At 43.7% G+C, this 17,756-nt stretch overlaps 1 protein-coding gene across 1 annotated transcript in view; it reads left to right on the plus strand.

Moving 5' to 3' along the window:
• Positions 1-2,683, plus strand: part of PANK3 (pantothenate kinase 3) — an 8,849-nt gene extending 6,166 nt beyond the window's left edge. The window contains exons 5-6 of the mRNA XM_010015501.1: positions 918-1,043; positions 2,444-2,683. Of these exons, the coding sequence (XP_010013803.1) occupies positions 918-1,043; positions 2,444-2,494 (177 nt within the window). The 3' untranslated portion in view covers positions 2,495-2,683. The remainder of the gene's footprint in view (positions 1-917; positions 1,044-2,443) is intronic.
• The last annotated feature ends 15,073 nt before the right edge of the window (positions 2,684-17,756 follow it).

The raw sequence follows: 17,756 nt of genomic DNA on the forward strand, positions 1-17,756 counted from the left end.
ATACACAAACTTTTATCTTGAACTGATGTATAAAGATAGAAAGCAATTAATTATTTCAGCTTCTTCCTGTAGAGCAGAATTATGTTTGGGCGTCTTAACAGTGTGTTTACTTTGTCTTCACTGTGGACTGTTGAAGATGGGGAAATACAATTGCATGTTAGTCATTCGGCTGCAGGTTGAATTGCCCTGCTAGTTTTTCTAACTTGGATATGAGCATTCATCTAACATAACTAAGTGCTTATTTAAGCACTGTGTTACGCACTAACACAGTTAAGTGTTTTGGTTCTTGCTCTCATAGCATTCAACCGGCGTTTAATGTTGCTTCCACTTAATGTTGACTTTCTTTCAGTCAATGGGGAAAATTAAAGGATTTTCATGTTTTTACGTTTGACTTGATTACAATTCACAGCTCACTTCTAGTGTTTAAGTCTTGGTCTGATGTTATGCTGAGGTAGATTGAGGTCTGAAGATGAAAGAAACATCTGTTATGTCTTACTGTCTTCGGCTTCTTTACAGTGCTGCCTTGTTGCATATGGATCAAGCAGCATTGTACAGGGCTATGAAGGCATTGAGTCTCCTCTACTAAATACAAGTGCTTTTCATTTAATTTTTGCTTTTAGGTGGGCTGTTTCTTTGGCTTGATTACTGCAAATGCTCACTTAATTTGAAACACAAATGCTACTTCTCTGTAAACTAGGTCCTCCAGTTCTTGAAGGTTCTATGGTTTTTCCTTTTCCCCAAGTAATGCTGTGTTGTAAAGTTTGGAACTTTAATTGTGGGTTGTTTGGGTTTGGTTTGTTGTTTGGTTTTTTTTTTTCCCTTGCTGGAGACAGCCTGTTCTTTTGTAGCATAATTTTTCAAAGCTGTGTTAAACAGTGAAAAGACTTAATCCTTTGCTGTTATTCTGTTCTTTTTAGAAAATCAACAGAGTTGTGTTTGTTGGCAATTTCTTACGTGTGAATACTTTGTCAATGAAGCTTCTTGCATATGCACTGGATTACTGGTCAAAAGGCCAGCTGAAGGCCTTGTTCCTAGAACATGAGGTATGCTTTGGTTCATTTATCTCTATGTATTGTTTCACCCAAAATGCATGTATTGAGTAGCTCTTGTGTGTGATGTCCTGACATACCAAGTTCTCAGTAAAGACTGGAAGTCAGAGGAGGTTGGTCACGCTGTGCTTGTCCTGTGGGGACAGTGTGCTCTGCCAGGGAAGTGCTTCAGTTGCTTTGTGGTATCTTGGTTCACGCTGTAGATCTTTGGAGAAAGACAAGAAAATGGTGAGGTCTGTGCCAAGGTTCAACAGTCTTTCCTTGCTTTTGGGTGGAAACAATAGTAAGTATTGTATTTCACATTGCGGAGAGATCTGAAGCATGGGCCTTTGAAATATTTCCATTGTTCTAAACTGAGCTTGAGCAACATCCCAGAAGTCAAGACTGCTTTTAACAAGGACTGCTTTCATACCAGCACTGATACACCTTGAAGCTGTTGTAGTCATTTTAGGCTCTGAGACTAACGTGCTTTTGGGCAGGTTAGTCTAGATCTAGTATCCATGTATAATGCTTCTAGATCAGTATGTAATGCTGAGAGACTTGAGCTGTTTTGGTGAAAATATAGACAACCAATATTAATTACAGGTGCAGCAGTTGGGAGACTTATAGCTTCTTGGCAGCGGGCTGGCAGGTTTTGTCCTCAGTTTGACAGTTTGCAAATGTAACACTAGTACATCTATTCCCCTTCAGTGGATTCTCACAACTGTTTTCCTTTCCTGCTTATCCTGAGGCTGACAGTAATCTGTCTTGGCGCTGGTGGCTGCAGTAGTAACAGAATAGTGCCTTGGTGGTTCTACCCCTTCAGATTTGCTTGGATGAATTTTACATTCCTGCATTTGGTCAAGTGTAGATTCCAAACACCCAGGTATTTCATAGTTACAGGGAGGGGAAACATCCTGCATCCCAAGAGAGGGAAGGTAATTCCACAGGAGAACACATTTCTTTTTATGCAGGTAAGCATACAGCCCAAAAAGAGTGCTGCAGTATGGATGTAATACTTTACAAATGAAGTGCAATTAAAGAAACGTTTGACTTGTACCTTAGGAATCGTGTTGCTCCTGGGTATTGAAGATCCTTTGGCAACCAAAATAGGCAGCTTTCCTAGCAAAACCAAACCAAACTTGATTTCCGTGCTTTAGGAGTCACTCATACATGTCTTAGAAGTCCTGCAGTGTATGGGGAGGCTTGGGGTAAAATCTTCTGAAGTTAAGCTAGAAAGGAGGGATAAAATGTGCCACAAAGCTCTACAGAATTGTTACGAAAGATACTAAAAGTGTGTGGTGGGCTTCCTATAGCATTGGTCCATTGGCTGCTCTGTTGTCACTGAAATGTGATTAGTGCAGAATTTAATACCCCTCTTGAGCCTGAAACCTTCTTCTGTTTGTTTTGAACAGGGGTACTTCGGAGCTGTGGGTGCTCTTCTTGGGCTGCCAAATTTCAGTTGAGATACCAGATGTCACTACACTGAACTGTTTTCCACCTGAATGACACGTGTTTACAGCAATGGGAACTAGATCTGGGGAGGGGGCAATTAAATAGCAGATTTTCTGTAACTGTTCTTACGAAGTGATTAGCTACTGAATATTGCTGTTATGAGGAAAGGAGTTTCGCTCTGGTGGGCATTGAAAAGTGAACTGTTCAAGGATATTGTTTATGTTCTTTGGTACATGTAGCCAGTACTGAACTTTTAATATGCAATACATCCTCTGAAAACAAGCTTCCAGAAGAAGGAATGCCAAACCTTCAAGTGCTCAGCATGAAAATGTTGCAAGTTTACTTCTGAGGCTTTAGGCCTAACAGTTCTGTACGTATTTTCATTAGTTATGCTATATTATGAGCCCTATTTCCCATGCATACTTAGAGACAAAAAGCCTTTAAAAATAAGGTACCATCCACAGGATGAGGAAAACATAGACAATTGCTTCCCCCAGTAAGAATAGTAACTATTTTTATATATAATGGGAATAATGGTTTAATTTTCAGTGGAAAGAATGGAAGCACAAAAAATCAGCCAAAGCAGCAGGTGAAGCAGTTGATGTTTTGAAGGTTTTGTGAAGGTACTCGCTTGCCCTCTTCATTTCTTTGAAGATACAGCTGGTGTTTTGGGAAGATCCCCTCTGTCTGTGGTGTGATTTAGTCAAAGTTTAATGATTAGTGAAGGCAGGTTTTGGGGTTGGGTTTTGTGGCTTTGGTGGGTTTTTTTTTGAGGACATGACTTCTAAAATGCCTTCTGGTGGGGTTTTTGGGTGTCTCATAAATTCTGACATCGTGTGTCAATATTTGTAAAGGTACCACAAAGCCTGAGAGAATTGGAGAAACCTGTATAAAGTAGACTACTTTCTGGGACCTTCTCATCCTGATGCTTTGGCTCATTTCTGTGGAGGTTTGGAAAATTTCTGCCCCATCCTACTAATTTGAAAATGTTGTTTCTCCTTAATTTTATAAGAGTTGATCGGAATCTAACTAGATACTGAACATGAAAGGGTGTTAGCTTGCTTTTGGAGTTGGAAGTTTGGTTTTGATGGTTGAGGACAACATCAGAGTTTGTATTGCAGCACCGAATGGACCAGTATTTAGTGCACTTGCAGTATGGAACCATTCGTCAAATTGTGGCCTTGGGTTAAAATCCGCTCTCTGGAACTGATCTTCGGGGTTTTCTCTATACTTTCACAGTTGTGATTATTGTGATAAGTTTAGTCCTGAAGCCAGGGCGTGAGATCTTAAACTTCTAAGGATATTCTACAGTTATTAACTACAGGACTCTTTGTGGACTAAAGAGCTCCCCAATTTTATGGTATCATTTTAATGCTGAATATTTCCTCTAAGTGCATGAGGAGCAGTCAGATTAGAACACATTCTTATCTTGAGGTTTAAGGTATTTTTAAAGTTGATTGCTCCAGTATTCCGCAGCATGGCTGTGTTTTATTCACAGACACATCCGCTTAGTGTGCTAGAAACCTCTGTGTGCTGTTTTCAGTCTTCTCTTCCTTTGCTTAAAATTCAAAGCCCCATACTAACTTAAGTTTATTATTTTTAATTCTCTTCTGTGGTCCTTTAAGAGTACAGTAAGTTAGAGTAGCCAGCTTATGAAGCGAGCCCAATGCCAATCGCAGATGCAGTTTCATTCAGTGTTGCTTTTCCTCGTACTCATTCTACCTTTCCATTGTGGTTGCTTTTATGTTTCATTTTAGACATTTAAAAACTAGATCACACTCACAGTTCAACTGGTCTAATGCTGAATCAGAGCACTTCAGACAAGAAGTTAATACAGTTTTTATAGAAGGTCTCTATAACTGTCATATACTGATCCTTTTAAGTAACCTGTATTTGGTTAGAAAATGTGGTAAAAACTTCATTTCCTTGGTGTTTTGACAGCCCCCTGAACATTTTGCAAACCACCTGCATATTTTTTTTGCCAAGTGAGGTACTTTCAGACACTACAGCTTGATTAGAAACAGTTCCTTTAGCCCATACTTACTGCTACTTTACTTCTCATTTTGTGATACTGAACAAGCTGCTCTTGAAGCAGTAGTTAGAGGTTACTCTTATATTTAACCAGAAGCACATGCAGAAGATAACCTAACGACCAGGGTTAATTTAAACCATTTCAAGTTGATGTGGCCTAAGATACATTTTTAAAGTGAATTGTACAGAGTTAACAGAATAAATTGAGTAATCCTTAAATTGCTGTACTGTACAGAAACTACTGTGAGAATCAGAAAGTGGTGCCCTACCTCTGTGTTACTTCCCTTGAGCTTCTAAAAAAATAGGTTTCCTTTTCCTAGTTTCATCAGCACAATGGTTACTTCATCACAAGAGCAACCAGGGAAGTCGTTAAACCCTACTGTGAAGCCCTGGGGCCCGTATTTAAGCCTCATCTTTGGGTTTCATTTCAATTTCTCCTGATGTAGGACTTGTTACTACTGTCTCTAAAGATTGACTCTACCACCAGTAGAAATGCTAGGCATCACAGAGAGTTGCAAGACAAGCCTTAAAGTCTTTTTGTGCAAATTCTCTTCTAAATAGATTGAAAAGGTTTGTTTCTTTTATACAAATCACTCAAGGAACTGACTTTTTCCTGATCTCTGTTTTTACTTTCACCCTTGCCATTTCTTTTCTTCAAAGCTATCTGGTTGAAGCAGCTTTAAAGTGAATTGATTGAATGTGATGTGCTACAGTAGTGACAAGTTGAGGTTTTCTCAGGGCTACTGTTGTCTTTTCAAATGGAACCACTTCTCTAGAGGAAAGTTGTGTGGCATTTCTTCTTCTCAAGTATAATGTAAGGTTCATTGTGAATGTGTAATCTTTTTAGCTCCATCAGCCATGTGAGTGCCTTTTCATTTTCTCATACAGTGCCAGTTTTGCTGGTACTGGTACTTTATCCATGGGGTTTCCTAACCAGGGTTGCTTACCAGAGAAATGGCAGGTAATTGGTGGCCCCGGACATGATCCATTCAATCCAGTGTAGCTAGACATGCCAGGAAAACACAATCAGCTTTCTGCTTCCTGTCCCTGGAGCCCTTATCTTGAGGTAATGCTTTTGCATTTCTTGGTCTCCCCCCTCCAGCTTGGTCTGTGTAAGTATTACACACAGGTTTGTTGTATCAGTTTCTCCCTAAAACTCGTGCAGGTTTTTAGTCAGGTAAATACAGATTATTTCTGACCAAAGAAGTTCAGTTTTAGATGAAGCTATTCCAAGTTGGTATGGCTGTTAAACTTCACCACTTTCACCTTTCTAGATCTACCTGAGGTAACTGCAGTTTGAACAAGAGAACTTCTACAGTGCATTTTGAATACTTAGCAAGCTGGAATTCAGCATATCCTCAGCATTCTTTATTGAAGCTAGCAGACGTTTAAGCATAAACACTTCTTCATTCTTTTTAGTAAAGCCTCGATAGATTTTACAGTTCATAGAGAAGCAGCACTGATAGACTTTCTTTGTCTTAGAGTTTGGTCAAGATTTTCAAAGGATACTTAGATGTGTGACCTGCCTTTTGAAGATCTTTCCCCTTTCTCTAGAGTTCTGCAGGCAAGCCCCTCTCGGATTCTGCCAACACCTCCATTCATGATTTGAGAGTTACAGCATGGAAAGTATATGAGACCATGCTGTCCCACTTAGTTGTAGCCTGTATATCAAGAACAAAATTTCTCTTCTGGCTTCTCATAATGCATTAAATACTCCCTCAGTAGTACTGTGAGATTCCTACTTGTATTTGCATTGTTGATAGTATACATGCAAGGTGATTATATTGCCTTTAAGGGTTGTAATACTAACTCTTTGTCTCTATCCAGTATAGGTCTTCAGGAAATACCTACTTCCAGAGAAGCTGCAATAACTTCTCATTTCTAAATGTTTCAGAGTAACAGTGCAATTTTAACATTTGGAACTAACTGAAGCGTCTTTTATCTAGAGCAAGTCTGTGCTTCTTAAAGACTACATGGTATCTTCTGCATTCAGTCATTAACTTAGGTTAATGCCTGAATTTGCGTTCAACCTATTTTGAAATGTCACTTTGCTATTCACATGCTGGATACTAGATAGCTGTAGTCCTGAGGAAACAGGCTAGCAGAGGTGCAGGTCAGTGCAGTTCTCTTGAGCTGGTCAAGGTCGGCTTTTTATCCTCAGTCCATTTGCACACACACCAAGACTAGCTCTTAGTGTTTGCCTACCAACAGAGCTGCCTACATCCTTTATTTGGATTGTGTAGGCTGAAAACCCACGTAATGTGTAAAATTGAGCAAAACTCTGTGGGTCAGATGAGAAGTCTTTGAGCAAGACCTGTAGGTCACATTGCAGAGCTGGGAACACACTTGCCACATCCAGTTCCTGGTTTGGTTGTATGAACTTTCCCATTTCCAATTAACGCACAGTGAGGGGGGCAGACTTAACACTTGTTGTAGATGAAATGGGTGATTAAGTCCTCAGACATGACCATGGGAGATTAAGAATATGCTTTAGCACAGTATAGAGGGAGAATTCCCTGCTTACATTCTTTAAGATATAGTCCAAAATACATCACCAGTATTCTGTCATCTGTGATAAGATTACTAATTCTGGAAGTCTGCAATGAATTTGATTAGTTTTTACTTCACACATAGTAAGTATTCTTAAAACCCCACTTTGTGAAAACATCTCAGAAGATACTGTAATATATTTGTAATTATTAATGTGCTAATGGAATATGTTTGAGCAGTGTAGGTTTGCATAACTGAGTGCCAAATCCTGCTCACTTTAGTTACTTGGGTAGATGATTCTTTTCAGTGGGGACTGTTCTAAACTGATGAGCAAGATTTGGCCTTGAGGTCTTGTGCCTGGGGAGCAGAGTCATGCTACTTTACATATTCCTGCTGGTGCTAAATCCTCTGTTGAAAATAAAGATTCTAAATAGAAATCGTAAATAAAATATTTATGGCCTGGTCCTTTTGACGGACTGAAATTTTATCATTTGCAAATACTTTTTTGGCCTTATTTCAAGTTTCCCTTTTGTGCTTTTATTTAGACTATGTGGACTGTGTATGTTAGTGTGGCAAGTCACTGGGAGGGTTGGCTTCCTGTGCTGCTTTATGTAATGTTCCCCTTGTGCACTGGGATACAGATGACTTTTCATTGCCAGATTCCAGTGTTACCCTTCATTTTGTTTTGGTTTTGTAGCTGCTTGCACAAGTAGGATCAAGTAGAACATGATTGGCATTTGTTCTCTGCTAAAACTTCCAAGAAAATCAGTCATTACTGGGGGAAGTTGTTAGAAATGCAAAAATACCCATTGAAGATGATGTTTAAAGCTAAATGTGTTCATTAGTCTTGCTATAAAACTGGAGTATGGTGTGTCAGTTGCTATCTTAGCTATGAATTGCATTTCACCATTCTTCTAGCATCAATTTAAGAACATTGTAAATACAAGCTGTGGGAGGAGGTATTTTAGGTTCAGATTGTGCATTGCAAAAGAATTTAACTAAAAGCCTAGTGAGTTAGTATTTTGAGACATACGAAATTGCCACATCTAGAACATGAAAATTAGTGTGTTGGTGTGATAGGATTTAGAGGGCTTTGATAATCTGCACTTTTTTACATTCCTGAATTTTGGCATATAACAGAAGAGTATTTAATTTTCCATCTGCTGTCTTGTCATATTCGGGCCTTGTCATCACCAGTTGCTGTCTTCAGATACTTTATTGAGTTAGCAAAATGAAACAGGTAAGTTTAGAAATGGCAAAGCCTGGTAGGATGAAGTTCTCCGAAGAGCCATTTGCTTAAGTTGCCTTACTCTATTACATAGCACTCATGTTATGTCTCCACTTTCTTGTTTACTGTTCAGGCACTGAAGATGTGATGTACAAACACTGTGCTACAAATTTGTATTCATGAATTACTGCTCAGTACCATTGTGTCACCTGTTAAAACAGCTCTTGTAAATGATCCCTTTCTGCCATCTCTAATACAGCTCTTGTAAATGGTTTAAATTATTTTTCTTTTCTAGATTCTCATTACTGAATGTACAGATTAGATCCCTTAATAATGTCATGGAGGAATTTGGTTGGGGCCCAAATATGGCCAATGCTGTAATTCATCCCATCAAAACTGTAAATAATTCTTTACTGCTTGTTTGCATGGATGAAGTTTGGATTTCATTTACTTTGTGATAACCCAACTCCTCTGTGATGGCCCTACTTTTTACAGTTTCTTTTTCTGGGTTTATTACCATTTGTTCTGTGTGAATGTTGAAAAGTACTTTTGTCTTTTCCTAATAAATAATTTGAGATTGTTCATTGTTTGCCTCTATTCCTGGGGTGTGGGGCATGGATTTCTTGAGTGTGGTTTTCCTTTAGCATCATAAATTGCTGTGATACTTGATACGGGGGGGGTTATTCCAAAACATCTTATACTAAGGAAACATAATTGGTATGGTTTTCATGCTCTTTTCTTCCTCTCCGTTAGTAAAAGCCTATACTTCACAGTTCTTACACTGAAGCCCTGTTCTTAAAAACATTTGATGTCCCAAGGTACATGAGCATTGCAGTCTTGAAGAAGAAAGCATGCCATAAGCTTTTGCCTTCAGATTACCTGGAGAACACGTGCCGATTCATGCACACAGGTGACAGAGTGATGTTTTCCTATTGAATAAAGTACTTCATGTATAAGCTACATGTTATAGCTAAGCTGCAAGTACTCCTCTGTTGGAACTGTTCTTTGCTTACGTCTTGGAAAAGCCGAATTACACATTCCTGAAGTAGTTCTGACTGGATACCTAACGGGCAAGAAGTTGTCAGGAGTGAAGCCTGTGCCGCAGCAGTGTGCTGGCAGCGCAGCTTGTGACACGCCTGCTGTGTCAGCAGCTGTTCTTCAGGGTTCACTCTACAGATATTTTAGCCATCCAAACTACAGATCTTTGCTTTAAACTGCCACAAATGAACCCCTGGAAGTTCCATTCTGTGCTGTATCTCCAAGTCTGGTGAAGAGGAGTGCTGCACCACAGTGATTCTTTTTACCCAGGGGAAATGAGCTTGTAAGAAATGCGAGTTCCTTTACCAGTTTATGGCTTGTAGCTCTTTTGCATTTCACCCGGGGCCCTTGCTGCTTCCTGGTGCAGCCCGTGTGCAAGCCCAGGGTCAGGGTAAACTGTGTGAGCTTCACTGAGTTCTGTCTTATTTGTGGATCTGATTTTTAAAAGGAGTTTTTATGAAATAAGTGACTTCCTCTTAGTGTTAAGACTACTGAGCCAGCTGTATTTGAATTGGTATTGGGCTCAGAAATGCAAACCTCAAATGCAATCATCCTTGTCACTTCCCTTTTCCTAGAACTAGATTAGATTTCTAGAACTAGAATAGATTAAAACTGAAGTTTGGCTTTTGTCCCAGAGTGACCCCCCTGTTTTGAACACATTTCTGTCCATCAAGAGGTGTTCAGTAAGTACACCTGCCTTCTACCACTGCAGGCTGCAGCACGAAGGAGCAACAGTGGTCACCGTGTGCATGCGAGGTACTGGCTGGTGGCCTGCCTGCTCCTGTGCCCAGTCGGGAGGAGCAGAGTGAGCACCGATGCTGGGGACTCGGCAGGACACTGCTCTGTGTCCTCACACAGGATGGGGGAGAACTTCTATGCAACCTCTAAGTATGTAGTTGAGAGACTAACTTGGCAACAGTGGCTGCTTGTAACCTTACAGGGCCAAATTGCCAGGAGCCTGCAATAACTGCGACTGGCCCAGGCTCCTGTGTGGGGCTGGAAGCTGGATGCACGAAGGGAAGTGATGAGAGGAGCTCTGTTACAGCAGGGTCATAAGCTCTTATGGAAGAAGCAACATCAACTTCCTGTAGGTAAGAATTCCCAAGGACAAAACAAAGCTCTTCAGTTACTGAAGGTGCTGTCCCAGGGAAGGACATACAGCTGTGCATGTAGAAAGGAAGTGTGTGCACTGGGGAACATGATTGAGTTGAGCAACTTGGCAGATTCCTCTGTCGTGTGCACACTTCATCCTCTCAGCCCTTTAGATCCTGGCTGAGCAGTGTGGACTGAGAGAAGCCTTTGGCCATGGTTTGTTGAAGCATTCTGCATTGTTTTTCTTTAGGTAATTATAAAGGACATTTACAAACCATTTTTTGCCCTAAAGCAGCTTACACATTGGGCAATGAGGAGGGGAAGTGTTTAGCAGAGTTTTGCGTAAAGAAAGCTAGGAAGAGAGATCCAAAATGACAGTGCATTTCAAGCAGTTGGTGAAATACATTCCATCAGCTCAGGGGGAAGAGTGTGAGGATTGGCAGCCAAACTCCAGACTCTGCAAGTCCTGAAAGGTAAAGGGCCTGCAGCCTGTGTGATATTAAAGCAGAGTAAGCACATAAGAAATTACTTGTGAATTGAATCTTGAGTTGTTTCTGTGATGGTTGTCACAGCCCTCTCAGTTCTGTTGTTCAGGTGATTTTCCATCTATGCTCTTGTCTGCCTATTCACCTTTTGTCACCAATCTGACATCTCACAGTTAACTTAGAGGCAGAGGCCTTGCTAAAGTCAGGATAAACAACATCTGCTGCTCCTCCATTAGCTACAGAGCCAGTTACCACAGAGAGGTGCCAGGTCCATCAGGTGGGATTTGCCCTTGGTAAAGCCATGCTGCTCTGTGTGCCTGGACGTGTGTCCCAGTAAGACTGGCTCCATAGCCTTCCTGTGCACTGGGGTGAGGCTGACCAGCCCATAATATCCCACATACACCTTCCTGAGAATGAGTGTGACCTTTGCCTTTCTCCTGTCATTGGGAACCTTCCTTGGTGGTCATGACCCACCAGTGCTCTGCTCCATCCTTGCCCTCAAATAGAGCGGTGGCTGGCCCCATGGCATCAGATATGCTCAGCCACCTCCATTGCTAGCTGTTAACTCCAGAACTGGTGTCATCCACAGTATTTGACTTTGTTTTCAGTTTATAGGCCCTTACCACGTGTGTTGTGATCATTTTATTATAGCTTATCACTTTGCTTGAATTCCCCAGCAAGTTCTGCCCTGACAGCCAGCTCAGGACACCAGGAACCCTCCTGTGTTCTCATTTTGGGTGGGTATGTCTCTTCCCAGCACAATCCTCAGCAGTCCTGTCACCTGTCTGAAACTTTTCTTACTAGAAAAGAACGTTTTGTTCAGCATCTCAGTGCTGATGCACTGGGAAAGTGTAACACCTTCTAGGGGAAGTTGGGAGGCTTTGGTCAGTCCTGTGTTTTATTTCCATGGACCTACGTTTCATTTAAGGAACACTGCAGCTAATGAATCTGATTTAAAATCTTAACCAAGATCTACAGGTTTCTGTCTGGTTATTAGCCTGGAGATAAGCCTGCAGGCTGTGAGCAGTACAGTGTTCGGAGGGGGCTGTACTGAATGTATGAAAGGTTGTGAGTCTTTCACAGCCCAGATGTGTCCAGAAATGCAAATTATCAAGTTATCCCTGATGTCATCTGTTCATACACTTTTTATATCCCAGGCTTTGGTCCGGTTTGCTGTCTGTGGAAAGTTACCAACATCATTGGATAGTCGTCAGTGCAGCTTCCCAGGAAATGTGTAGGGTGTACAAGGGCTTACATCAGTAATTTAAAACTGGGAGGAAAAGGCATTACTGTTTAAGGAAGACTTTTCAGGTCACCACTGGAGAGCTGCACACAGGGAATAGGGAATGTGAATTGCTGTTCTGGAGCCAGCTCTAGGCTGGGGCTGACAACACAGAGCTGCTCATTGATGCTCTGTTCCTGCTTTCTACTGAGGATGTTGCTGTTACTCATTTGTCCTCTGGTTAAGCAGAGATTCTGGTAAAGGATTTACCTTCCAAAGAAAGGCACGTTGCTGAGCTAATGATGCGCACAAACACCCCACGAGTTCTGACTGGAAAGGACAAGGGAGGAAAAGCCACAACCCAAGGAAAATAAGTCACAAGAATCACAGAATGGTTGGGGTTGGAAGGGCCCTCTGGAGACCATCCGGTCGAACCCCTGCCAAGGCAGGGCCGCCCAGAGCAGGTCACACAGGAATGTGTCCAGGCGGGTTTGGGATGTCTCCAGAGAGGGAGACTCCACAACCCCCCTGGGCAGCCTGTCCCTGTGTTCTGCCACCCTCCACAGAAGGAAGTTCTTCCTCATGTTGAGGTGAAATTTGTTCCAGTTCATGGCCATTGTTCCTCGTCCTGTTGCTGGGCACCACTGGAAAGTGTCTGGCACCATCCTCCTGGCACCCACCTTTGAGACACTGATCTGCATTGATGGGATCTGCTCTCAGTCTGCTCTTCTCTAGACTGGACAGGCCCAGCTCCTACAATGTCTCCTCGTGAGATGCTCCAGATCCTTGAGCATCCTTGTGGCCTCCACTGGACCCTCTCCAGTAGCTCCTTGTCTCTCTTGTGCTGAGGAGGCCAGAACTGGACAAAGTGCTCCATATGTAGCCTCACCAGGGTTGAGTAGGTGGGGAGGATTCACTTCCCTTGACCTGCTGCCACGCTCCTCCCGATGCACCCCAGGACACTCGTGTCCCTCCTGGCTCAAGGGCACACTGCCACCTCATGGTCAATTTATCATCCAGCTATAGCAGATGGTCAGTAAGATTCTGTACTTTCTAAGTTGGTACCAGGGGAGTTGCAAGTGTTCACATCTAATAACCTGGTCTCTTTTCTGGCCATTGAATGTATTTATTTTAAATTTGGGGTATTCAATGGCAGCCAGGTTTTAGGAGAGCCACTATTCACCATCCTCTGGAAACCAGTCTGCTTGACATTACCCACCTACCCTCCCAGATCCATTCTCTCATGAATGGCCGGAAGTTCTGCACTAGGCTGAGGCTTAGCACCAGTTTCTGATCTGCTGGGAAAGGTGATGAATTTCAATAGCATGAGACCTTTTGCATATAATCTTAGAGCTGGGGTCCGTTCAGAAGTATTCCAGCCTCACTAGCCCTCGTTTGCATGAGGTCTGGAGCTGGCAGTGGAGGCTGTAGCTCTTTCAGCTCTTCTCAGTTAATCCATTACTAGCTCTGAGTTAACACCCCAGCTCTCTCTGGCATTTTAAGGGTATTTATTTGTCAGCTCAAACTGAAACTTACATGAGACACCAAATGAAAACACTTCAGTCCTGCAGTTTTCACATCCTTTGAGGATTGGGGTTTGATTCTGCTACCACAGGAAACCTGTCAGCATGGAGAAGGATGGAGTGAAAAAAACCTTCAGTCAAATAGACATTAAATTCTGCTATGGGCCAGTTTTAAAACACCAATTCTGGCTTCCACCAGGAATTGTTGGAGGTTTTATAAGCACCTTTCACACCAGATGCTGCCACTCTGTGCTCTGGTGGGGTGAGAACAGGACCTCTGAGATCTCGTAATAGGTGTGATTTCAAGTTCTCTATTTTCAGCTGCTTTTATCCCTTGTACTGGGCCCATGCTCAGGGAAGGGGGCAGAGTGTTGCCAGTGCGAACAGCTCCACTGCCAGACCCGGAGAGGAGCGGCAGGCAAACATTGCACTATGTGGAAGGCTTCCTTAGCACACAGGTATGGTTACAGAATGCTCCACAGCACGTTCCAGCCTGGGCAGTTACTGTAGTGTTCATTTGAAGCTGTTTGGTGACAGTTCGCTAGCTGTGGCTGCCATTCAGCTCTGCTTGCATTTCTTCTGCATCAAACAACAAACCCCAAATTAACCTTCACGCAGAAATAACAGCTCATTTTCCACCCATGGCTCTAGAGGCGCTGCCTCAGTGTGGTGACTTCCCCTCCTACAGCTGGATTCAACTGATCAGGATGGGTGGGAGTCCTCCCCTTGCCTGTAGCCCATGACAGTGACACTAGGTGCTTGTTCCATGTGGTTTTGTGTCACATAATGTGGCCATTAGGGACATGGTTTAGTGGTGGCCTTGGCAGTGCTGGGGGAATGGTTGGACTGGATGATCTCAAAGGTCTGGAAGATCTCTTAGGTCTTTTCCAACCTGAGTGATCCTATGATTGAATATTTTCCTTGTTCAGCTCTTGTGAAATCTGGAAGTGAAGGCTCTTCTATTGAGTTTTCCCTGTATTCTCAGTGTGTATTTCCCAGTTTTCCAGAATTGTCAGCAGTTTGGATGGGGAAGAAAAGTTTCTGAATCTTCACTCCCAAAAAAGACTTTTCCAACTTTCTGCTGTTAGAGGTGGATCTTAACTCAGACTGTGATGTGCTGCTGCTCTGGCAGTGAATGCGATGCAGGAGCATGTTCTCACATACAATGAATGCAATCTCCTGACTTGCTTTGGTACAAGCAGACTGGTGATTCTGGACTTGGGCATCTTTTCTGTATAGGGAGGACCAAAACTGAGCCCTGGATTCCAGGTGTGGCCTGGCAAGTGCTGAGTGGGACAATGACATCTTGATCTCTGGTGGTGATGTTCTTGTTGATGTAACCCAGCACCCTGTTGGCTTTTTTTGCTGCAGCTGCACACTGTTCACTCACCTTGAGCTTGTGTCCCCCAAGATCCCCAGGTCCCTTTCCACAGAGCTGCTCCCAGCCCGCAGATCCAAGCCTGTGCTGCCCTCCTGCATTGTGTTTTGCAGGTGCCAAGACCTGACACTGTCCTTGTTGAACTCCACCAGGTTCTTGTCAGCCCACTCTTCAGCCTGTCCAGCTCATCCTGCAGGGTGGGTCTCCCTTCCAAAGTGCTCAGTCCCCCACGCAGGTTGGTTCCATTGGCAAACTTCGTCAGAGTACCTTTGATCCCATCACCCAGATCACTTATGGAGACATTGACCAGCGTTGGGCCCCACACTGGTGCCTGCAGGACCCCACTGGTGACCCCAGCTGAAGGAGCTGTTCACCACCACCGCTGGGTGCAGCTGGTCAGCCAGCTCCTCACCACTGCACAACCCCTCAGGACCATAACATGTCCATTTCTCTGTGCTCTAGGGAACAGCTGAGCTTAGACCTAAGGTCATTTATCAAATGTATTTCCTAAGGTTTGTTGAGCTTTGTTTTAACCAGCCTAGATGGTTCTTTGGGACACCCACTCCATCTGGGAGCGTTCCCATGGACAGTGGGGTTTGGGCATCGCTGGGATGTGAACCCACCACAGGTGAGGGCATGGAGATGCTGTGCTGGCCCCAGAGAACTTCTAATCACAGGGAGAGCAGCAACAGTCACCAGCAGCACATGGCCACTAATGATCCTGTTGATGAGCAGCATCTGAAACCTGAAGTGGCTTGAAGAAATGTGTTTAATACCTCTTGAGCAGGCGGCTGCTGCAGGACATGTAAGCAAGCATGGTGTGTGGAGCTGCTCGTGATCCTGCTGTCAGCACGTTCCACACGATGCAAGTGCAAACCAGCAGGGCAGCTCTGGAGGACAGCATGAGCCTTTGCTTCCTGGAGGGTGAAACACTGGCACAGAGATCACTTTTCCCGAGCACACGTGGTGTTGAAGGTGAAGTTGGGGTTTGTCCTTTATTGACTCTCATGTTTGGGACATGCAGTTTAACATAACAAACATGTTACAATGTGATTTGATGGCATAATAAGGTTTCTGGTCACTCTGGGCAATATTTGCTTAACACATCGCTGGTTTCTTGTCACTTTAGTTACTGGTTTGTAGGATTTGGAACAGCTTTTTCCAAATCAGATGGTGTCAACAAGATCCTAAAAGCAATGTCACACTTGAGAGCCTCCTGCCCAGCCACTGCAGCTCATGCTGACAGGAAGTGTTGCTGGAAGAAAGAAATTCCAGCACTTTGAGAGAGACTTAACAGCTCTTTCTACAGCCCCCAAACAAGATGTGTTGAAATAACACTTGTCACTTAAATGTTTATTTGAAATAACACTCTAGTTTATGGTATCATTCATGATTTTATCCAAGTGCCTGTGTTCTCTGCAGAAGCACCAGACTGCTGTCCTGCCCACACATACAACAATAGTATTTTACTCCAAGGAGTATCCTTTTCAGGCTCTAAAAACGTGCTTGTCAGCTCTTCATTCTCTGTCTCCAGAGACACGGTGATCCCCTGGAGCTGTCAGTTTTTAGCCTGGTATAAGGCTTATAAATGTATCATTCTGAGACTGTGAAAATTCAAGCACAATATTGTCCTTCTAGAATTTCCTGGGAAAGTGAGAGCATCTTATTTAAAAAATGTATTAAAGAAATCCTTTCTTCAGCTCTGGAGCCTGCACTCCCTGTTCCCTGGCTATGGATAACCTTGGGGTAAACTGCTGGAAAACGTGCCTTCAGCTTTTAAACATTATTTTCCAATCCCTGTTTTCTAAACGGGGTGTTTGGTGGTGTTCGTCAGGTGGCCGCTCGTCACCCTTCCGCCTGCAGCGCTGCTGCTGTGCGTCCTCTGGGCACCGCGTCTCAGTGATGTCGGTGCTCCTGGGAGCCTGCGGAGGCTGGTGCCTGCAGTGCCGCACTCTGCAGCCTGGCTGCGGCAGCGCACCCAGCCCGGTGCTCCTCAGACCCATCAGCATCAGCATCAGCTCAGAGCTTGTCACAGCATCCGCAGCAGTGACTGCAGAGCCGGGCGGCAGCCGAGCCTGGGGTGGGCTCACATGGGCTCCAGCCGCTCCAGCCAAGACTAAACAAACGCCCTTTGACGCCCATGTGCTGTTTCTATCGCATGGAAATGAATTACTTACGCCAGTAACAGTACTTGCAAGCCTCATGTGATGGGTGTAAACAGGCCAGAGGAGCAGAGGGAGGTGTTGCAGATGTGCAACCCTGGGCAATATGTACCACTCCTCCCCACAAACCCGGCCCTTGGGAGGGTGATGGCATGAAGCTGCTCAAACTAGTTTTCTCTGATGATTTAGGCTTAATAGAATCTTTCTTAAACCTCTAAACGGTTTCAGCAAAACCTGCTGTTGTGCCTTTTAAGTCATCTCTTGTCACCTCCAGCCCTGGTGCTGTTCTGGAAGCAGGCCTGTATTCCCTCACTGTAACAGCACCCTGGCTGTAGCTAATTCCTTTCCTTGTAGGGCAGCAGCTCCTGGGCTTCGCCTTCGCGCACATCCAGTGGTTCTGGTTAACACCCGGTTAATGCCCGGTGGCGGCAGTGAAGGAAATGCCTCCAGCTGGTGCTTACATTTGGATGTTTGCACTAGCGTGTTCCCACCAGGCTGAGCAGCAGAACCCTGAGTTCAGTGCACTCTCACTGCTTGATGCTTTCATCATTTAAGGCTTGAAACAACTTGGAAATGCTTAAAATAGCGTGAAAACCCTTGCGCTGGCGCAGGCTCCCAGCCATG

This window comes from Nestor notabilis, unplaced genomic scaffold (assembly GCF_000696875.1).
Source record: "Nestor notabilis isolate BGI_N333 unplaced genomic scaffold, ASM69687v1 scaffold10795, whole genome shotgun sequence".
Classification (NCBI taxonomy): Eukaryota; Metazoa; Chordata; class Aves; order Psittaciformes; family Psittacidae; genus Nestor; species Nestor notabilis.